At 44.8% G+C, this 22094-nt stretch overlaps 1 protein-coding gene across 1 annotated transcript in view; it reads right to left on the reverse strand.

The window, feature by feature from the left end:
• jag1b (jagged canonical Notch ligand 1b) overlaps positions 1-19197 on the reverse strand; it is a 59818-nt gene extending 40621 nt beyond the window's left edge. The window contains exons 1-3 of the mRNA XM_072581506.1: positions 18739-19197; positions 18019-18324; positions 2407-2455 (exon numbers count right to left, since the gene is read on the reverse strand). Of these exons, the coding sequence (XP_072437607.1) occupies positions 2407-2455; positions 18019-18324; positions 18739-18798 (415 nt within the window). The 5' untranslated portion in view covers positions 18799-19197. The remainder of the gene's footprint in view (positions 1-2406; positions 2456-18018; positions 18325-18738) is intronic.
• Positions 19198-22094: the final 2897 nt, after the last annotated feature.

Consider the following 22094-nt stretch of genomic DNA (forward strand, 5'->3'; position numbering starts at 1 on the left):
TCTGGCCCCCATACTGAAGGGAGCACATACTGGTATTTAAGGGCTCACATGGTAGTGTCCCTACCACTAAACCAAGAGGTTTGGGGTCAAGTACCACTTGTTCCAAAGGTGAATAATCTCTCTGAACAGAGCAATCAGAAAATATACAGTAAAACGTCAATTATCCAAACGAGACAGGCGGGGAATATGGTGTTCGGATAATTGATCCAATCGTAAACATGTGGTAATTTATGAGTGCTGGTTATTCGTAATGCCGCTTAATTGATAACAATGCTGAGGTGCCTAATGCTGCTTTTAACGGGACCTTGAAATCTTGTACAGATAACGTAAATTCAGATAATTGATGTTCGGATAATAGAGGTTGTACTGCACTGGCACTGCAGGCAGTCCAGAGAAGGTTCGTAAGGTTGGTACCGGTTAAAGTGTGATTTCCTTCAAAGGTTTGCACACACTAGGCCTGTACTCATTGGAGTTTAGAAGCATAGGAAGTGACCTTATTGAAAGCTAAGAGATTCTTAGTGGATTTGACAGATATGGAGAGGCTGCTTCCCCCTTGTGGGGCAGACTAGGACCAAACAGCGAGGGGTCACCCATTTAACATGAGGTAGAGGAATATCTTTTGAAGTTGGTCGAAATCTTTACCACAATGGACTTGGAGATTGGGTCATTACATACCTGCAAGGCTGAGACAAGACAAAATTTTTAAATCAGGAAGGGAATAAAGGGTAATGGAGATAAGTGAAGGTGATCATCAAGCCAGCCATGATCTCTCAGAATGGTGGCAGACTCCAATGCAAATGGCTAATTCTGCTCCTATACCTTACAGTCCAAAGGGCAAAAACCAACAACTCTCATGTTGCAGAGCAGAAGATGGATGGGTTGCCCCGGTTTCCTTAACCACAAAATAGCACATTTTTTGTTTTACCATATTTGACCAGACTAACAGGACAAAGTGAAAAAGCAAGATTTTAATGAAAACGCATGTGCGATGGTTGGAGTATTATCACATACTGTGTGAATAGATGACTTGGCCCTGCAGAACTTAAGAATTTAATCCAAATGGAAAAGCAATACTGTATTTTGTAAACACGTCACCCCTACCCCAAATAACATTGGGACTGCAGGGGTGTGGATTGATTGGAAATACTGGGATTGATCACCTCACAAGCAGTAAGCTCAGGAGGACATTAAATATAGTTTACAGTTCCCATTTGCAATGGACCAAAAACCAGAAGGGACAAATTTAAGATAACTGGCAAAAAGAGACAGCAACAAAAAAGGAATGTGGGGCTCTGGAATGCACTTCCCAAAACTTCAGTCAAAGGGGATTTAATACAAGTTAAAAACTTACCAGCCATGACTAAATGGCAGAACGGCCTATTTTCTGCTCCTGTGTTTTATGGTCTTAATTGCAGCTTTCAAGAGTCAAATGGATAACCACCCAATGAGAACACTGCCAGGACAATGGGCAAACAGCAGCGGCCAATGAGACTAACTGTGTGGTTCTTGCAGAGCGTCAGCCCAGATACAATGCGCCAAATGGCCTTGATCCCATAACGACCCCATCACGAACAGGATTGAGCTGTCCTGCCACGCCACAATTTAACATGGGGATAGAGCGCTGAAGGGACTGGGGCTGGCAGTTTCTGTATCTGTGACAGGTACGCTTATCCGTTTCAATTCGTGCGCACCTTGTTTTAAAAAAATGGACACGCTTTAATCGGGAATCCAGGAAATCCTAAACGGGGCCAAGTGTTGACACAGACGGTGGAGAATTCTGCCGCGGCTGTAGAGAATGCCCCCCCCCCCTTACCAGGTTTACGACATACAGTTGTGCACATTGCTGCTGGTCAAGGCCACATAGGTCTGTACAACCCAAACACCTGCTACCAGCCATCAGCAGCTCAAACACATTCACATCGCCAAGTAAGGCATGTTTTGGAGCTCAGAGCCCCCTCCCCTGCAGCCCACCTGTCAGTAGGCAGGCCAGCAGTGAGAACGGGCTCGATTGAATGCGGGGGGTTCGGAGTGGGGGGGGGGGGGGGGGGGGGGGGGAAAAAGAGAGCGGTTAGCCAGGACTAGGCCGGACCCTAGGTTAACAACGTGAGGTGGAAGCGTGTGAACAGCAGTGACACGTTGACATTTTTATTTCTTTTCGAGTCGGAGTAGGAAAATGAAATCATGAGCTAACACAGAGAAAATAACAATTCTCTCTCAACCAGGTCAAGAGGGGATTGGAGGGTGGGGGAGGGATTAAAAGTATACCTACCACCTCTCCAGTGCCAAAGTCAGCCTTCCTGATTTTAAGTTGAATTGACACGTTTTTTAAAAAAAAATCTCCGTGAACACGCTATTACTATTTATACAGCACACAAATCTGTAACCCAAGTCAGCTCAGACACTTACTGGTATCGTTATTGTAGTCACAGGCTTCCACAATCAAAGTGTATGACCGCTGCAAGAGGAAACGAAAAGACAGGCGTTACAATTAAGCAGCGTGACAGCAAGACTCTTTCAAAAGACATTCATTCAGAAAAAAAAAATAATAAATCCCAGCCCCCTGATATTTACACACTTCACCGAGCCAAAGTGATTAAATATCTTTGCACAATGTTTGAGAGGTAGGCCAGATTTCTTTTTATGATATTAATTAAAATCTCACTGACCTTTGGGTGAACAGGTCCTGACAATATAATCAAGAGCATAATGCAGAGATATCATTACAGCCCATCCTCCAGCCTCTCACCCTGAAAATTAACTTGATCTTCCATTTCCAGCCCTCTTCCTTCCACAAATTTTTTTTGTACATTGAGCAAGATTGAAAAAAAAAACTTAAGCTGTCAATTTCCGTAACACAATAGAGGTTGAGCACCTTTCTACACCACCCCCACCATCCCATTGCAGTTGTAAGTGAAGAACATTGAGGTGGACAAGGTAAATGAGCAACAGAGTCCCATGGGTTTTCTGCATTTCAGCACCCCTTTCAAAATGCTTTGTCTGTCTTAGGCCATCACTGCTCCCACAAGTATCAAGTGTCGAAGGGCAGATCCGATGAACCACAGCAGAAGAAAAGGAACATTTTCCTGTCTGTACAACAAAAGCTGATGCGAGAAACCATCCTGGAACAAAACACACCTACTCTCCCCTTCCTATAGGCACCATAGCACTGGGACTGTGCAACACTACAGAGCATTGAAGAGTAATACTAGACAACGTGCAATCCTGCCAAACTACTAAAAGACTCCAAAGTGCACTAAACGTGGCCCATTTTGCAATAGTGACCAGTTGTACAGAGCCCAATTCTACACATCATATTTGAAATGAAAATCATTTTGGATTGTGCCAGACTCTGGTTTCGCAGGGATTAGCACTTTGTTTGAAAAGTATATTTCCACCCCCCCCCCCTCCATTTAGAGAAGTGCTTTAACATCTTAACCAATAATGTTGACGGTCACAATGCTGACACCAGCAGTCCAAAACAACAATGCCTCAAACTCTATTGTGAGCTGTAATCAGGAATTCTGCAAATAAAAGAGAAAGGTGTGATAGACAATATTTTTGGACTGAGACTTAATTATGTGTCAGAGTCAAAGCCAAGTGAAACTGAAGTTTCACTCCGATAACTGTGGGAAAAAAAGCCTCTAACACAACCAAAACCAGACAAGTCCAGGCAAGTACTAAACCTAACCTACAGACTCAACTTAGACTCTCCAACCCATAGCCTCGAAAAGCATTCGCCAGAATCACAGCATTGACTAATGCCACCAAAACGCCAATTCAACATGGGAAACAATGCGTAATCATAAGTTAGCTTTGAAAGTGCGATGACACAAAAAGAAAAAGGGGCTTGGATCAATTAAACCCTAAAAACAAACAGCTCAAATATCAAATGTATGCATGGCTTGTCACTCAAGCTTTGCATTATGAAGTGACGGGCACAGATGATAGAAATTGGTCAAGACAATGGGGGAGAAAAAAAAAGTCATCACAGGTATCACCTGCAGGGCTCCACAGACATGCTACGTCTACATAGCGCCTTTGACAACGAGGTCCTAAATGCTCCATGGGAGTGCAGTAATAAAACTAAGTGCTGGTATTGCTCTTCAGTGCTCAGTAGTGTCGCACAGTCCCAGACGAGGGGATCTTTGGACAGGTGACAACTGGCCGAAGAGCTAGCGTTAAAACAGCAGCTGACAAAAAGGAGGGGGGAAAAGAAGTGGCAGCGATGCTTCTGAAGGTAGCACCCAGACAGCCTGAAGTGAGTAACACCAGACCAACGGAAACAGAAGCAGTTTGAAGAGTGCAGAGATTGGTGGATTGTAAGGGCTGGAAGAAGTTAGAGACCGGAAGACTGAGAATCCGGAAACAAAAACCAAGGATGGGAGTTTTAAAATTGAACCACTGGTAGTACGACAGCACGAGACTTGCTGTAACCTAGTGAGCAGGCAACAGCTTTTAAGAGACTTCAAGTATGCAGAGGATGGGGGAGGCATGTACCAAGAACATTGCAACAGTCAGGTCTAGAACTAACACATGGAAGTGTGTTTCAGTAGGCAACCTGAATAAAGTGGGGTCAAGCTGATGAACACTACCAAGACTTTCCTGTTTCTGTAATGTGTCTGCAAGTTCACATGCAATTGTTTCTGAAGCAGGAAAGAGGGGGGGGGGGGAAAAAATCAGTGGCTGGGACCAAAGACAAATATTTATTAATTAAGCCACATTTCATTTCAACGCAAAATGCGTTTGCAGGATAGGTTGCTGCCAAATCGGACAAAAGGACTAGCTGAACTTGGTCCATAGTCAGAGTGGAATGGGTGGGTTTTAACTAAAATAGCGTTTCTGAATTGTTTTGCCTAAGTCCAGACGCAAGTGAGTGGGGGAACAGAAATGGGAAGGCCCCAACACACAATCTAGCGATCCCTGGTGGAATGGGCGTGGGCACAACGACCTCAGCTGAAACCTCAACCAGGCTCCATTACAAAACTTCTCCACTGTCAAAAGGTCAGCAACAACTTGACACAGGTCAGCACTCATTGCCCAAGGCTTACATCTGAAGAACATGAACCACTTGACAAAAGCCAACAGGTCCACACCAGCCCCACAAGACGAGATAGAGGAATGTCCAAATTATAGAAATGCCATCCCATCCACTGAAATGGCTTAAGAGCTTGGCTTAGCATTTCAAAACACAAGGAGCGACAAGTCTTTGATTAAAATACATTTGGGTTGGTCTTTCCTCTTAATGCCTTAGGTAGAAGATTACAATCAATTGTAGGAGAAAGTGAGGACTGCAGATGCTGGAGATCAGAGCTGAAAATGTGTTGCTGGAAAAGCGCAGGTCAGGCAGCATCCAAGGAACAGGAGAATCGACGTTTCGGGCATCAGCCCTTCTTCAGGAATCAATTGTCGCAAAGATGCAACCCGTACACAACAAGAGGCACTGCAGAAATTCTCCAAGGCTCTATGGACAGCATCTTTCAAACCCACAACCTTTGCCATCGAGAGAGGAGGACAAGGGCAGCAGATACACGACAACATCACCACCTGCAATTCCAGCCCCTCCCCCCCAAATCCCCACACCATCCTGACTTGGAAATTATCGCCGTTCTGCCAGTGTTGCTGGGTCAAAATCCTGGAATTCCCTCCCTAGCACTGGGTCTACATACAGCTTAGTTCATTGCAGCACTGTCACCTTCTCAAAAGGCATTATGGAATAGGTAGTAAGTTCAGGCCCAGCTAATGGCACCCAGATTCTCCGAATGAATTTCAAAGTCCACATTTTGTGAAAAACAACTTGGTCATACATCAAATCAAATATTGACGTGTGTTACATTAAAAATGTTCCCCTGATGATTCACTGACAGGTCAGTGTCAGATAGATGCTGCTACACCATTCATTTTTCCCATGTCAAGTTCTGACCTACACACACTGAACTAATGGACAGCTCAAGACACCGCAGTTATATCCTGCATAAAGATATCATTGTGCCGTTAAAATAGTTTGTCACACAATTAAACGCACATGAACCAATAGCGACCCTTCCAGGAGGCTGCACTGGAAAACAGACAGCTACCTTTGCTCATATCAGATACCATCACTAAAAAATTCACATACTTTGTATTTAATTTCCAAGTTATTATAATCAATTGGTGTTCACAATGCCTTGTGTTACTAATTACTAAATATTAGATCTAATTTACCAAAAAACAAAAGCTCATCTACGGCACTTGGCCAGAACATTGTCTCACAGCTGATACCCGACGCCAGAACAGAAATGGTTTTAGGAGTTTATTGTAAGGTTTTGATAATGCCCCACCCCTTCCCCAAAAACACAAGTTAACAAGTTTACAACATTTGAAATGTATACACAACGCAGTGGAACAGTTATCAAAGGAATATTGTTCACTGGAGTTGGAAAAATATACTTTCAAATAGATTATAATCTATATAGGGGATGAACAAGCTTTTTTTTAAAGCAATGGAATACATTGCCTATAACGAGTTAGCAGGAACAGGTCATTCAACCCTGAAGAGCTCACGCTCAAAATATCATCCCTCCTGCTCCTCGGATGCTGCCTGACCTGCTGTGCTCTTCCAGCACCACACTTTTCAACTCTGATCTCCAACATCTGCAGTCCTCAATTTCTCCCATTCAGCCCATCAAGCCTGCTCTACAATGGAGATCATGAGATTCTGATCATCTTTAACTTCACCTTCCTGCCACAACTCTCAGCTATTTAAAAACTTCTCTCTCAATTTCGAAGATACTCAGTGACCCAGTCTTGACAGCCCTCCATGGGAAAGAATTCCATAAATTCACTATCCTCAAAATTCCTCATGTCTTGAGATGTCCTCTGATCCTAGACTGACCCAGAGGAATACACTCTACCCTGTCAAGTCCCCTAATAATCTTGTACACTTCAATAAGGTCAACACTCATTCTCTCTACTAATCAACTCAATCTCCTCCCACTAGTCAGTCCTGGTATCAAGATTAGAGTGGCGCTGGAAAAGACAGGTCAGGCAGCATCCGAGGAGCAGGAAAATTGACATTTCGGGCAAGAGCCCTTCATCATGAAACCCATCCTGATGAGCCCTTCAGCAGGAATCACTGCTGCACTTTTCCAGCACCACTAATCTCCAGCATCTGTGGTACCCACTCCCGCCTATTCCTGTTATCAGCCTAATTACCTTTCTCTGGACTGCTTCCGATAGCAAGATAAATTTCCTTAGAAAAAGGGGCCCAAAACTCTGGTCCAATACCTTGTATAGTTTTAGGACGATTCCCCCTTTTTTTTAGGAGAATGTGAGGACTGCAGATGCTGGAGATCAGAGCTGAAAGATGTGTTGCTGGAAAAGCGCAGGAGGTCAGGCAGCATCCAAGGAGCAGGAGAATCGACGTTTTGGGCAGAAGCCATTCTTCAGGAATGAGGAAGGTGTGCCAAGCAGGCTAAGGTAAAAGGTGGGGGGGGGGGGGGGGGGAAGGGGCATTGGGAATGCGATAGGTGGAAGGAGGTTACGGTGAGGGTGATAGGCCGAGGAGGTCGGGAAGAAGATTGCAGGTCAAGAAGGCAGTGCTGAGTCCGAGGGTTGGGACTGAGATGGCGCCGGGGGGGGGAGGGGAAGAGAGAGAAAATGAGGACACTGGAGAAATCTGCATTCATCCCGTGTGGTTGGAGGGTTCCTAGGCAGAAGATGAGGTGCTCTTCCTCCAGGCGTCGTATTGCCATGGTCTGGCGATGGAGGAGGCCAAGGACCTGCATGTCCTTGGCAGAAGGGGAGGGGGAGTTAAAGTGTTCAGCCACAGGGCGGTTGGGTTGGTTGGTGTGGGTGTCCCAGAGGTGTTCTCTGAAACGTTCCGCAAGTAGGTGGCCTGTCTCCCCAATGTAGAGGAGGCCACATCGGGTGCAGCTGATGCAGTAAATGATGTGTGTGGAGGTGCAGGTGAATTTGCGACAGATATGGAAGGATCTCTTGGGGCCTTGGAGGGAAGTGAGGGGGGAGGTGTGGGCGCAAGTTTTGCATTTCTTGTGGTTGCAGGGGAGGGTGCCGGGAGTGGAGGCTGGGTTGGTCGGGGGGGGGGGGGGGGGGGGGGGGGGGGGTTGGACCTGACGAGGGAGTCGCGGATGGAGTAGTCTTTCCGGAATGCTGATAGGGGAGGGGAGGGAAATATACCCTTGCTGCTGGGGTCTGTTTGGAGGTGGTGGAAATGACGAAGGATGATACGATGTATCTGGAGGTTGGTGGGGTGGTAGGTGAGAACCAGTGGGGTTCTGTCCTGGTGGAGATTGGAGGGGCGGGGTTCAAGGGTGGAGGAGCGGGAAGTGGAGGAGATGCGGTGGAGAGCATCGTCAACCATGTCTGAGGGGAAATTGCGGTCTTTGAAGGAGGCTATCTGGGTTGTTCGGTATTGGAATTGGTCCTCCTGGGAGCAGATGTGGTGGAGGTAAAGGAATTGGGAATATGGGATGACGTTTTTTTACAGGGGGCAGGGTGGGAGGAGGTGTAATCTAGGTACCTGTGGGAGTCAGTCGGTTTATAGTAAATGTCCGTGTTGAGTCGGTCGCCCGAAATAGAAATAGAGGGGTCTAGGAAGGGGAAGGAGGAATCTGAGACGGTCCAGGTAAATTTGAGGTCGGGGTGGAAGGTGTTAGTAAAAGTGGATGAACTGTTCAACCTCCTCGTGGGAGCACGAGGTAGCGCCGATAAAGTCATCGATGTAGCAGTGGAAAAGTCCATCTTCCGCAGCTACACTGGCACCACCCCCCACCTCTTCTTCCATCTCAGACTCCTCCCTCCCCTTCCTAGTCCGACTCAACACTCCCACAGCTACCTAGATTACACCTCCGGAAAGACCACTCCCTCCGCGACTCCCCACCAGGTCCTCGTCAGATCCACACCCCCCACCAACCCAACCTCCACTCCCGGCACCTTCCCCTGCAACCGCAAGAAATCCAAAACCTAAGCCCACAGCTCTCCCCTCACTTCCCTCCAAGGGATCCTTCCATATCAGTCACAAATTCACCTGCACCTCCACACACATTTACTGCATCCGTTCCATCCAATGTGGCCTCCTCTACATTGGGGAGACAGGCCGCCTACTTGTGGAAAGTTTCAGAGAACACCTCTGGGACACCCACACCAACCAACCCAACCGCCCTGTGGTGGAACACTAACTCCCCCTCCCACTCCGCCAAGGACATGCAGGTCCTTGGCCTTCTCCATCGCCAGACCATGGCAACACAACACCTGGAGGAAGAGTGCCTCATCTTCCGCCTAGGAACCCTCGAACCATAAGGGATGAATGCAGATTTCTCCAGCTTCCTCATTTCCCCTCCCCCACCTTTTCTCAGTCCCAACCCTCAGACTCAGCACCGCCTTCTTGACCTGCAATCTTCTTCCCGACCTCTCCGTCCCCACCCCCTCTCCGGCCTATCACCCTCACCTTAACCTCCTTCCACCTATTGCATTTCCAACACCCCTCCCCCAAGTCCTTCCTCCCTACCTTTTATCTTAGCCTGCTTGGCACACCCTCCTTATTCCTGAAAAAAAAGGCTATGCCAGAAACGTCGATTCTCCTGCTCCTTGGATACTGCCTGACCTGCTCTCCTATTTTTATACTCCATTCTTATGGAAATAAAAGCAACATTCCACTTGCCATCCTTATTCCCTGAACGTATATGTTTGAGATGTACAAGGACTCCCAAATCCCTCTATTTTGTCAGTCACTATAACACACAGCTCCTCTATTCTTCCTGCCAAAGTGCAGGTCTCAGTTTCTCACGTAATACTCCCATCTGCCAAATTATTGCTCATCACTTAACATGTCTATATCTTGCTGCAGAATTTGTCAGCCTCACCACTTGCCTTCCCGTGTATGTGTGTCATGTGCAAACTTGGCTATAGTACGTGCACTTTCCTCATCCAAGTTATGAATATATGTATTAAATAACTATGACCCCACTGATCTCTATAGCATTTCATTAGTTACTAACAATCACTCTTTGCCAGCGAGCTATTTAAGGGGTAGACTTTGACTTAATATCATTTAAAACGGTAAGAATGAAAAATCTCAAATTCCATCTCACCAGTTCTTGTGGAAATATGCTCAATGGCTGGGGGGGGGGGGGTGAAGTGAAAGAGAGAAGAGAGAAGAGTATTGTAGAAGTGATAAAGCAGTTGCACCTTTCAATAGCACAAAGAAAGCCCCAACAGATACACACAGCTTAATATTTCACATAGGAGAAAGCAAGGACTGAAGATGCTGGAGATCAGAGTCTGAGACTGTGGTGCTGGAAAAACAAAGCAGGTCAGGCAGCATCCCAGCAGAAGAGTTGATGTTTCAAGCATATGCCCTTCATCAGATGAAGGACTTTTGCCTGAAACGTTGATTCTCTTGCTCCTCAGATGCTGCCTGACCGGCTGTGCTTTTCCAGCACCACACTATCAACACTCAATATTGCATGTATCGGCCCCATCAAACTTACGGTTCATTTTGCCTCCTTGCAGTTATTTATCTTTCCTTCCTGGTCAATTCAATGGACTCTGGCATTTCCTTGTCTTGCTGATATACTTTTGAGTATTTGTTTCCTTAAAGAACAATCCTAACTTTCACCAGGCACAAACCTAAAAACACTGTGCCACACGTGACCTTCGACACAAGATTTCAGAACCGAGCTCGACAAGTTCAAAGTGAAGTGATGAGCCAAGTCTCGACTCCGAATACTTTGAGTTAATGATTCTACCTCCACGTGGAAGGGTGGGGGAGGTGTGGAGGAGGAAATTATCTGGTACAGAAGGAAGATAGTAAAGCAGCTCAATGTCACCATTCTAATGAGCTACAGGAAGCATCAAGATCTAACTCAGGGGGTTAAGTCAAGGTCAACCTCTTGGTCAATGTATTATGGAATACTGCACCTACAAAGACCAGTACAGTACAGAAGGCCATTCAGCCATTACTTTCAGGCAGACTCTTTCAGGGAGTAACCCAGTTTGCTACATCCTCCATATCCTTATAACTTCAATGGGGAACTGGATAAACATTTGAAAACTACAAATGAATCTACAAGCTTCATCTAAATCACAACTATTTCTTAATTAAAACAACCCTGTCACAGGCTTTCTTCGGTCAATCTATACTTTCCTCTTATTATTAAACTTTGATGTTGTAAGTGTCTCTTTCCTACATCTCAATCTTCTATATTTTTTAAGGACTTTGCTCAAATTAATTTGCAGTTTCATAGCTGGAAAATTGGGCAATCACATTTAGCAAACTACAATGCATGCATCACTCCTTTCATTAAATTTTAAGACAAATCGAGCATTCAAGAAACCGTTAAACTGCCACAGTCTTACCAGATCAAGGACTACTCCCTGCCAGACAAAGGAACACAGGGGTGGGCAAGAGAGAGTGAAAGAGATACACAACTCGTGGTGGTTTAACCCGAGGGTCACCACACTTCAGGCAAGGGGAGATGTTGAGAAGGAGATTCCTTCATGGTAACCTCAGCCAGCTCAGGAATTGAACCCACACCGTTGATGTCACCATCACAAACCAGCCGCTCAGTCAACTCCCAGGCAGTTAGGTGCAAAAAAGGTTTATTGGCCAAGTTAAATAGGTCTGAATGTACTGTCCACCACGAGACAGCAGTTGCTTAGCTGGCAGCAGTCTTGGGGTGGAAGTCAGGAGATTGCAGGTTCAAGTCCCAGAACCATCTCAGCTAACATCCCAGGGCAACAGAAAGGAGGAATGACAACAGAAAGGACTTTGTCATTCCTTTCAATAGAGGCCCCCTTTGCCACCTCCGGTGGACCCAAAAGATTTCACAGCATTTCCCCACCACCCCCCCCCCCCCCCCAAGAGGAGGTATCTACACCTCCACATGCACACTGGCCAATATTTCTCAAGTATTAGATTACTTGCTCATTGTCACATTGCTGCCTGTGGGAGCTTGCCGTGCACAAATTAGCATTGTGTTTCCCACATCTACAGTTCCAATGGTCAGTTCACTCATTTTGGCTACGACAGCGCGAGCCCAGTGTTGGCTACGTTCCCACACCGGCTGAGGTGACCGTGAAGGACTCTCCTCCTCGACCTCTCCCCTCGGCTAAGGCGTGGTGAGCCTCTGGTTAAACCAATCATCGCTCTCTCTAATAACAGAGCAGTCCTAAGGTTCGGTATGGCTGTGGCAACTTCGAAACCGCTCAATTGACTGCAAGATAAAAATTCGCCAGAGTCCCAGAGAACTGCCAAGGAAGAGGGGACTGGTGGGGAGCGTGACCTCACTCCTTGTGATCTTCTGGTTAAGTAGGGATAAGGTCCATGGTAACCCAAGCTGTTATCATTACATTGCATCACAAACCAGCCATCCAGCCAACTGAACCAACTCACCACCATGATTATAAAGCAATTGGTGACCCCCAAAGGTCACGAAAAGCTTAAGAACACAGGCGGCTTGTGGGAAGGCCTAGGTAGCTCCCAGCTGTTTTGTACCCTTCAGAGCAATACCATACAACAATCTGAGACAGGATCAGTTAGACAAAGCACTAGGGAATTTGATTTACACAGTGGGATCCTTTTATTTCATCCCATCAAACAAAGCATGTGAGGGAAAGCTTTACCATAAAGGCACACACTGTTAGACACCCAGCTAGAGCCAAACTGTGATCCAATATCCCTCAAGGCCCCAAACAGCACCACTCCAATGGCAGGTTTGATAGCTCGCAGCCACCCACCCCCAAGACAAAAGGGAACACTTGTGATTTCACTGACAACAAGCCAAATAAACCACATCTAGATCCAGAAAAAAAAAGGAGGGGGCTGGGGAGAGGGGGGGAATAAAAACCACAGTTCATTGCCACATTAAGTTGAGATGTAAAACCCAAATTAATGACAGAAGCAGCTGCAAGTCTCTCTCTCTCGTCAGAGTACAGGAGCAACTGAAGACCAGCCCCCCGAATCACAGCAGCTGTCTCTCTTTCTCCCTCCTTTCCCCCCCCACCCCGCCGCCACAGAAAGGTTGAAACACCGCTATCCAAACATCCCACAAACCGGGTCAGTGTCTGACCTGGCGAGGCCTGCTGGAATAATTAGCAGCCCATGAATATATAATGTGCTGACGTTGCCATTGTGGAGTTCTGGTGTGGAGCTTAGCAATGCTGAGTCTACTGGTGCTTCCTGTTGCTTGTCATGTATTAACATTATTTCTGGAAGGTTCCATTATATTCTGTAATCCTCACTGCAGTCAGTTTGCTTTTCCTATTGTTCTTGGTTAATATTAGCAATCCCCACCTCTGTCTGGGTGGCCAGAACACCACTTCCTAGACTCCAAATACTGATAAGTCCAACACAGCGTGTTTTTTGTTTCCAAAAAAAAAGTTGGGGAGGGGTTGGGGTGGGGAGGAGGACAGAACGTGAGCACCATGCAAAATGTTATCCCGCTGGAAAAGGCAAAAAGTTTTCCAAGTTTGATGAGAATGAAGCACCCCCCCTCCCCTTTTTTTTGGGATTTGATTTTATTTGAGAGAGAAACAGCACGTTGATAAATCAGTCAAATGCACCAGCTACTAAAGCTGTAAAGTGACGAGTAGCAATACCTCTCAGTTAGCCAGGCACAACCAACCAGTCAGGTTAAACAGACAGCAAGTCTGGACAAGAGCTTCCCAGGCCATAATTAAATAGAATGAACTCAGGGCATTTTTTGGGGGAAAAAAAAATCACGACTTGCTTGCATCAACTGTATCACTGATCTTTATCCACCATCTTGAGTCACAAGCTCCTTGTTCGCCTCAATACAACTTAAATTGACAATCTTGCAGCTAACTTAATTTTGTGACTAAAACATTACTCCACACAAAATGGCTTCCAAATGAATTGACCATTTTTGACCGACATGTGGTTTCCTCACGGTCGCACTGTTTTGTGTAGCAAACATCACCACTGATTAAAACAAAGCCAGATTTTTCAGTTACGTCAAAATTACTTTGTTACCAATACCAGGAAGCATTTCATTACACACACTCCATTTCTCAGACAAAAGGAACAACTGCACAAGATCCCTGCATCTGCTGCTTGCCTCTTCAATCGCATGCACAGAAGTGGCCACTGCATCTTAAGCAACTCGAAAAATTGACATTTGATCTCAACTGCAGAGTCCGGTGGCCCAAGAATTTCAGCTAGGTTTTACCTCTATTACGAGCAACATGAACATTTGCTGAGTTAGGCCACAAAAGCATGTGCCACAGGCATTAAAGACAAATTTAAGTAAACTTCATCTACCTCAAAAAGTGTTCTTTTCCCCCTTAAAGAGAAAAAATACCCACATCTGAAGTTGATTACCATTGATTTTGCCAGAAGGCATAATCAGTGCACTGATTGGCTAGCCTGAGGTTTCCCACACACTTTCTCTCACAGTACCAGGTGCAGCCTCACTTACACTGCCTGGAGACCACAAATGCAGCCCAAAACCATGGGCGTTCTAAAAATGACAGATTTGCAATGCGTGGGGACATTATCGTGCTGTTTAGTAGTGCTACAGACTGCTTGAAGTCACAACCTCACCACAAACACACTTCCCTGGCAAAATTATAAATTTTGTTGAATACAATCACTGCTAAGGTGAATTAACTCATGAACAAAACTCTCCTTAGAACTGCAGAGTTAAAAAGCAATCCTTTTGCAGGATTTTTAATATATTAAAAATGTTGAAACTCAGCACCTCCGCTACAAAGCTGAACCAACTTCGTTTTAACAGGTTAAGCAGATAAGTTTTAATTTTTCCAAATAAATCTTGGTCGGGCATACCAGAAGGGGGAAAAAATAACTGATTATTCCCAGGACAAACCCACCAAATTTAGTCAAATGGTCCCCAAATTCCATACAAAAGCTGTGTCAATCAAAACCAGAAAAAAAACTCACTCTTGAATAAACTACACGTGGTGGTGGCGTGGAAGGAACATAACTTACTGGAGCCAACAGGCTGTCTGGTTTGTTCACCAAGCCAACTTCTAGCACACCCCCACCAGATTACATTAAGTTAATTTCTGCTCCAGATCTATGACTCTAATTACCTTGCAATCGTCCAAAATTCAAAATCATTCACAGGTTGTTTAAAAAGTTTAAAAACTCACCTAGAGAAGCAGAGAGGGGGATAATACAAACAACATTCTAAGTACTATGCCTGACAAGACAGTTTGATGAGGTTTTACATTGAGTTAAATACTGAGCAACAAAGTCTTTGTAAAATGATGAATCAGAGAAGGAGCTTGCTCTGTACAGAGTCAACAGAATCTGCCAGTTCTGAAAAATTGAATTGACAGAATCATTTGCCAAAATCCGACCACTGCAACAGTTTTATATTTACTTTTCCATTGTCATGGCCATAGCCTTTGCTGAACAGTTCTGCGTCAAGGAGAGATGGATTTACTGGAGATAATCTGGGGTTATCCCTCAGAAATGCAAGCTGGGTTTACTGCAAATTAAAAAAAAAGGAAAGCAGTAGACCTGTATACAATGTCGATCGTAAGTGGAGCAGAATTTTAAAACTCGGGACCGACTATTTTTACAAAAAGGGAAACAGGGAGTTGCGCCAACTCTTTCCAATGCAGGTGCAGCTTGAGTGGTTTCTAGTTATTCCTCAGCGCCAGCCTGTTGCTGCGTTTCCTGGCAACTCATTCAACCTCCCAGTCATCTCAATGAATTTAACAGTCCACCATCTCCAAACTCATTACTCTCATTTCCCTGTCAGGCCCTGGCACATCAGGAGCTGAGTTGCGAACTATTTGCGAAAATTTACCCTCACATTTGCTATTATATACAACAACTCCCTCCCGACTTCTGCCTCACCCTACTGTGGCACAATTTACATTTGCTGATTTGTCATAATGACTGGAATTGCTAAGTACATGCCCTCTGAATGAGTAAGCATGCAAAATGACAATGGCCAATTAGAGCTCACCTTTCAACACAAAAGTGGGGGGTGGGGAAGAGAGAGAAAGGAAGTGTCAATAGTTGTAGTCATGGCAACACAGCTTTTCCAACCATATACCCCCAATTACAAGGAATGTCCTTTGTATCAGATCGCCTACGATACTAAACCAGTAAGGAACTAAAATCTGGGACAGCCCAAGAGTGAAAAGACCCAGTGCTGATTAGAGGGCCAAGTGCGGGGGATGCAGTCAAACACCGGACATTCAGTCTCAAACATCACTGCACAACTTTTTCCAGACAATATTCTCAATTTCTCCACGCCTCTCAGCACTACAAAGGCCATTCACAAATACTCTGCTAAGAGCTTACTGGACTATTATGGGACAGGGCAAGCAAAATTACTTACTAAGTGTTTGCAAAGCCATTTTGCTTGCCTGCACCTCAAATACCAATGTTTCATTTTTCATCTTTCTTTATGAGAGAGAGTGAGAAAGAGAGATGGACATAATCCAGACAGCCCTCTCCTTTACAATCTGCAGGTTGACCGTCACTCTCAGTAACAGACGCATTGTTTAAAAAAAGGAAACACTGTACTGTTTCAATGGGATGTTGCTGCACTTTGACACTGGCGAACATGGCAAGAAATTCCATTTTTTTTGTGGAAGGGAAACTTAATCCTCTTTTCACATCCACCCCCCCAACCACAAACTTTGCAAGAGAAAGTGACAATTTATAGCAGCTCACAGTTTCAGTTTGTAGGCTCATATTTCAGTTGTATCAAGGTTCCACAATCATTACATCTGCCCCATTCTTTTGTTCATTTAAAAGCACTCACCACAAGAAGGGAAACATTGAAATCACTAAATGGGAACAAAGATTACATTAGTACAACACAACAGTATCTACGTACATTGTGCCTATCATGGAGAACTGAATCACCATTTTAAATAGGAGACTAATTGGACATCTTGCCACAACTCCTAGCTCAGAGTCCTGATAATTTCCTTTAAAATGTACAAACCAGGTCAGATTTTAAAGTGGAATTCCTGTTACTAACCTTCATGCCACAGAAACATTATACATTAAATTTACCGTGCGCTAACTGCTTGCAAATTGTCCAGCTCCATTTGTCACTGGCCCCCTCACATGAAATCTGACTCAACAATTTCATAGTAAAGAGATCACAGAAGTACTTCACTCGGCTGATCTGCCAGAGCTGGATTCCTTGACTGAAGTTGTATTGGAAGAATCTGAGATGTTGCTGCAATAACAGACACCTACACTAAAAAATTGCAGATCTACCATGTCACTGTGTCATAACAAACTGCTTCTGTTTAAAATTACAACACTAGGTGCTTCTACTGTTTAATCCCCACTCACTGAAAAGAAAAAAACACACCCCATGATCAAATACCGAAGGCTGGAAGGGAAAATTAAAGGTGGCAAAGTGAAGTTCTGAGTACAAGTTTTTGGGATACGTAGCGAGTTGGAGTCTCACCATACATCAACATTCCACATTAACTTAGTGGGTTCTGAAGGGTTTTTAAAAAGTTGGCAATGAACACTTTCTGCTCCTGTCTCTCCCACTCCTCCCATCCCCAAAATAAAAACGTGGAAACACTTTTCGAGCGTGCAATTTTTTTTTAAAAAAAGAACACAACAGTCCTCTTAAATTCTGCTCTGCATTCTGTAGCCCCTACTCGTCTTGACAGCTAAACCATTGCCAATGGAACACACACACAGCTGTTAATGGCTTAGAACCGTTTAAAAAAAACTGTTTGAAAACAAACGTTGAAACTGCATTTACGAGAGTATTTGAATATTATGAAGTGGGACAGACAAGCACAGAAACAGTGTGCAAACCATGAGGCGGGACGTACAAGCACAAAAAAAAGTGTACTGTATAAACTAGAAGGTGGACAAGCCCAGAAGAAGTGTGTAAACTAGGTGGACAAATCCACTAAGTGCAAGAAAAATGCTGTTTCATAGTGTAGGTGGAGGAAAGAGACAAAAGCAGCAGACAAGGGGAACAAGCTGCTGCAGATTTCTCTCTCTCTCTCTGTTCCAGCAGCTCCCGGGGACTCACTCACCGGCCAAGCGAAACTGAAGGGCAGTACAATCCTGCGTTCGCTGTTGCTGCCTCCCGCCCTCAAGTTAAAGGTATTCCCTCCGATGACCGGGGTCGAGGAGAATCCGAAGCTGCAGGGTCCGCCGGGGGAGACACGGGACTGATACTCCTTGAGGCAGACTTTGAAGAAAGTGTTGCACTGAGCCCGCACGCACTGGCGGTCCTGGTTTCTGCTACTGCCTTCACAGCAATTTCCATTCTGCAACTCGCCGTTAGCATTCTGCATAAAGTTTATCTGCAACTCGAACTGCCCCGAAGCCTGGGAAAACTGCAGGAGTGGGGGGAAGAAAGGGGGGAGAAAAAAAAAAGAGAATGGTTTTACTTTAAAACCAAAACAAGCGGCTTCATAAATAAATAAAAGGTCGTTTAACAAAAAAGCTACAAACTTCACACAACACAAAAACTGAAGAGACAAACTGGAGTGCAAAAAGCCTCCCAGAGGTTTTCTTGGTGTAAAAGCCAAGCAGCAAAATTGCAACAAAAAGCTATGCATTTGGAATGAATAAAGTATACTTTTGAAATAATGCATTTGGAAAAGTTGCTTAGAGCTTTTTTGGGGGAAAAGAAAAGTTGCCCTCGAGATTCCACCCACCCCCTTCCCCACGCGTTGTAAAAGCACCAGCTTGGTGAAGGAGTTAGAAATAAAAGGAGGAGGAAAGTGGGGGGGGGGGAAAAATCCTACCTGGGTCCGCAAGACGACAAGGCAGAAGGCAGCAAAGACTGGAAGCTCACTGCAAACCATCGCTTCGCCTCGCCTGCACTTGGCTGTACTGAGGGTGGAGCAGAACGCAACACGGCAATATACTGCACCAATTTTCGTATGCACGACTGGACGAGACACTTGCTACAGGGGTAAAAGAAATGTTTGAAAGGAAAGCGGATCATCAATGCAAAACAAAACGGGGGGGGGGGGGTTTGAAAGCAAGCCTGCTCTCTCTCTCTCTCTCTCTCTTTATATTATTATTCTTTTATTTTCCAAAACCAGCGACGTCTCCCCTCCCATGCACAAATCTCCACCTCGGTCACAGAAACACAAAACAAATCCCCCTTCCCCTCCTCCTTTCACAAAACAAAAAAAAACCCCACACAGCCGTCTAGTTGATAGGGATAGTAACTGCTTCATCTAGACACAGAAAGAGAGAGAGAGAGAGAGGGGAAGAGACGTTTACGTTTATTAATATGCATTAGAAAGGCTGGTCGAGCCTAATATTAAACGCCCACTTTTTTTTGTAATCCGCTTTCTACAGACCGGCCCCTTTTTTTTGGGAAGAGAAAAGTTTTTTTGGGGGGGGGGGGGGGAAAGGTGGTTTTGGAAGATGGAATTATGCCACAGATGGAGGATTTAAGCGTGAAGGCATTGAACAAAAAGAAAAAAAGTGTGTTAGTGTGGGTCAACTTTAAAAGGAGTTTCCAATGCACAGGGGGAGTGGATATTACAGATTGCTACACCATAATAAAGACTATTGTTGCTGCAGTATTAGTGGTCGAATAGGCTTTTGGGGTGAAAAAAAAGTCTGGAAAAAAAAACAACACACACAGATGTTAAAGAGAATGAGTGACTTTTGGTTCCTAAAGTGTTGAGGATTTCCACCCCACAGGGAAAAACAAGACTGAAATATTGCTGCTGTCCTTATTCTACACCTATAGGCGTCTCTTCCTATCCATGTGGCCACTATTGGCCACATTAAGTGAGCGTGTGTAAGAAATTGCAATTATATTGTATCGTTTCCACCTCATGCAGCCTACCAGAACGTGGAGTCTAAATATTTATTTGGGGGGTGGGGAAGAGTGAAAAATTGCTATGGGGTGCCTTAATGCCTATCAATCTTGCAATCTGCCCATTAACCCGCTCCAATCTTGTTCAGAATGTGAAAAGGGCTCCATCTCACGAAATGCCCGTCGGTGCGTGTGTGTGTATGAAATACGTGAAGCACTTTAAGAATAAAACCAGATTTGGTTCCAATCCACATTAATTCACAAGTAACCACAAGGACTGCAACAAGACACACACTCATTAATTGTTGCTTTTTTATTGGATGCCATTTCGGCGATTAAGTTGGTTTTGTCTGAACAGAACATGAGCACCAGTAAAATACATGATAATCGCCAATATTGCGCCCTTTTCACACTGTTAAGGACCCCCTCCACCAAAACCCATTTATGCTGATGTTTTTTCGACAGTTTTGCAGAAAGCCATTTATTAAGGAATCAAGTCGGTTCGCGTCTAGATTACTGAACCTAATATCCATTGTCTGAAATGTTGTTTGAGACCGTTGGTTTCAGATTAATTGCACAAAATACTTGATTTGAAAATACCAACGCTTTCAGGTTGCACGTGGGGAGGCAACTAAATGGATAAATCTCCTTACAGATAGAAGACCTCATTGTTGACTGCTTTGAACTCTGCCTGTTCAATGTGTAGATTAAATGGACACCTTATTTTAAGAAAGCTCTCCATAACAATGCAGCCATAGTACTTTTTTTTAAGTATATGTAATGAATTCCTGGGATGTGGGCATTTTTGGTAAAGGCTAGTATTTATTACTGTTCCAAATACCCCTGAGACTATGATGGTCAGCCATTCCTGTGAATCTTTCTGGTCCACGGCAGGATGATAAGATTGAAAATTCCAGGATTTTTGACCCAGTGATGTATTTCCAAGTCAGGATGGTGAGTGGCTTGAAGGGGAACTTTTCAGGTGGCGGTGTTCCTGTGTATTGTGCTGCCCTTGCCCCTTCTAGATAGTAAGATCCTATCCCAAAGTTTGAAAACTGCCATGACCCCCTCTGAGAATGAGGGAGGGCGTTGCTTCCATCCTCCTCCCCCGCCCCATTTACCTCTGTCTCAAATATAGGAGCAAGAATAAGCTATTTGGCCCTTGAAGCCTTTGTTCAAGACTATCATGGCTGACCATCTGACTCCGTATCACATTCTGGCTTTTTTTTCCTCACATATGCTTGGATCCCTTTAGCCCCAACTTAACTCCTTGTTGAAAACATTCAATGTTTTGGTCTCCATTGCTTTCTATGGTAGAGAATTCCACAGGCTCTTCACTCTCTGGATGATGGCATTTCTCCTCATCTGTCTTTAAATGTCCTTATTCAGTAATAAAGAACAAAGAATTACCGCACAGAAACAGGCCCTTCGGCCCTCCAAGCCTGCACTGATCCAGATCCTCTATCTATGTGGGTGGCACAATGGTTAGCACTGCTGCCTCATTGCACCAGAGACCTGGGTTCAATTCCCACCTCAGGCGACTGACTGTGTGGAATTTGCACATTCTCCCCACGTCTGCGTGGGTTTCCTCCCACAGTCCAAGAATGTGCAGGTTAGATGAAGTGGCCATGGGAAATTACCCGTAGTGTTAGGTGAAGGAATAAACGTAGGGGAATGGGTCTGGGTTGGTTGCGCTTCAGTGGGTCGGTATGGACTTGTTAGGCCGAAGGGCCTCTTTCCACACTGTAAGTAATATAATCTAAATCTGTCATTTATTTTCCAAGGGTCTGTATCCCTCTGCTTCCCTGCCCATTCCTGTATCTGTCTAGATACATCTTAAATGACGCGACCACCTCTGCTGGCAATGCGTTCCAAATGTAATCTCTGGTTTGAGACTCTCTATTCCTCCTGTCTAATACCATGAGAATTTTAAGGTTTTTGAGATCTTCCTCATTCTTAAACTCCTGTGAACATATTCCCAACCAATCCAGTTTCTCTTCATATGTTAGTTCTGCCTTCCTAGGAGTCAACCTGGGAATCACTCCCTCTGTTGCCAGAATGTCCTTCCTCTGATAAGGAAGCTGTACATGGTATACCAGGTGTGATCTCATCAAGGGTCTGTATAATTGCAGCAAAACAAACCACCTGATGAAGAAGCAGTGCTCCAAAAGTGAGTGTGCTTCCATTTAAACTTGTTGGACTATGACCTACTGTTGTGTGATTTTTAAACTTTTTACACCCAAGTCCAACACCGGCATCTCCAAATCATCCCTGCTCCTGTGCTTGAATCTTCTAGCTATGAAGGCCAACATACTATTGCTT

The sequence above is a fragment of the Chiloscyllium punctatum genome, chromosome 11 (genome assembly GCF_047496795.1).
Source record: "Chiloscyllium punctatum isolate Juve2018m chromosome 11, sChiPun1.3, whole genome shotgun sequence".
Taxonomy (NCBI): Eukaryota; Metazoa; Chordata; class Chondrichthyes; order Orectolobiformes; family Hemiscylliidae; genus Chiloscyllium; species Chiloscyllium punctatum.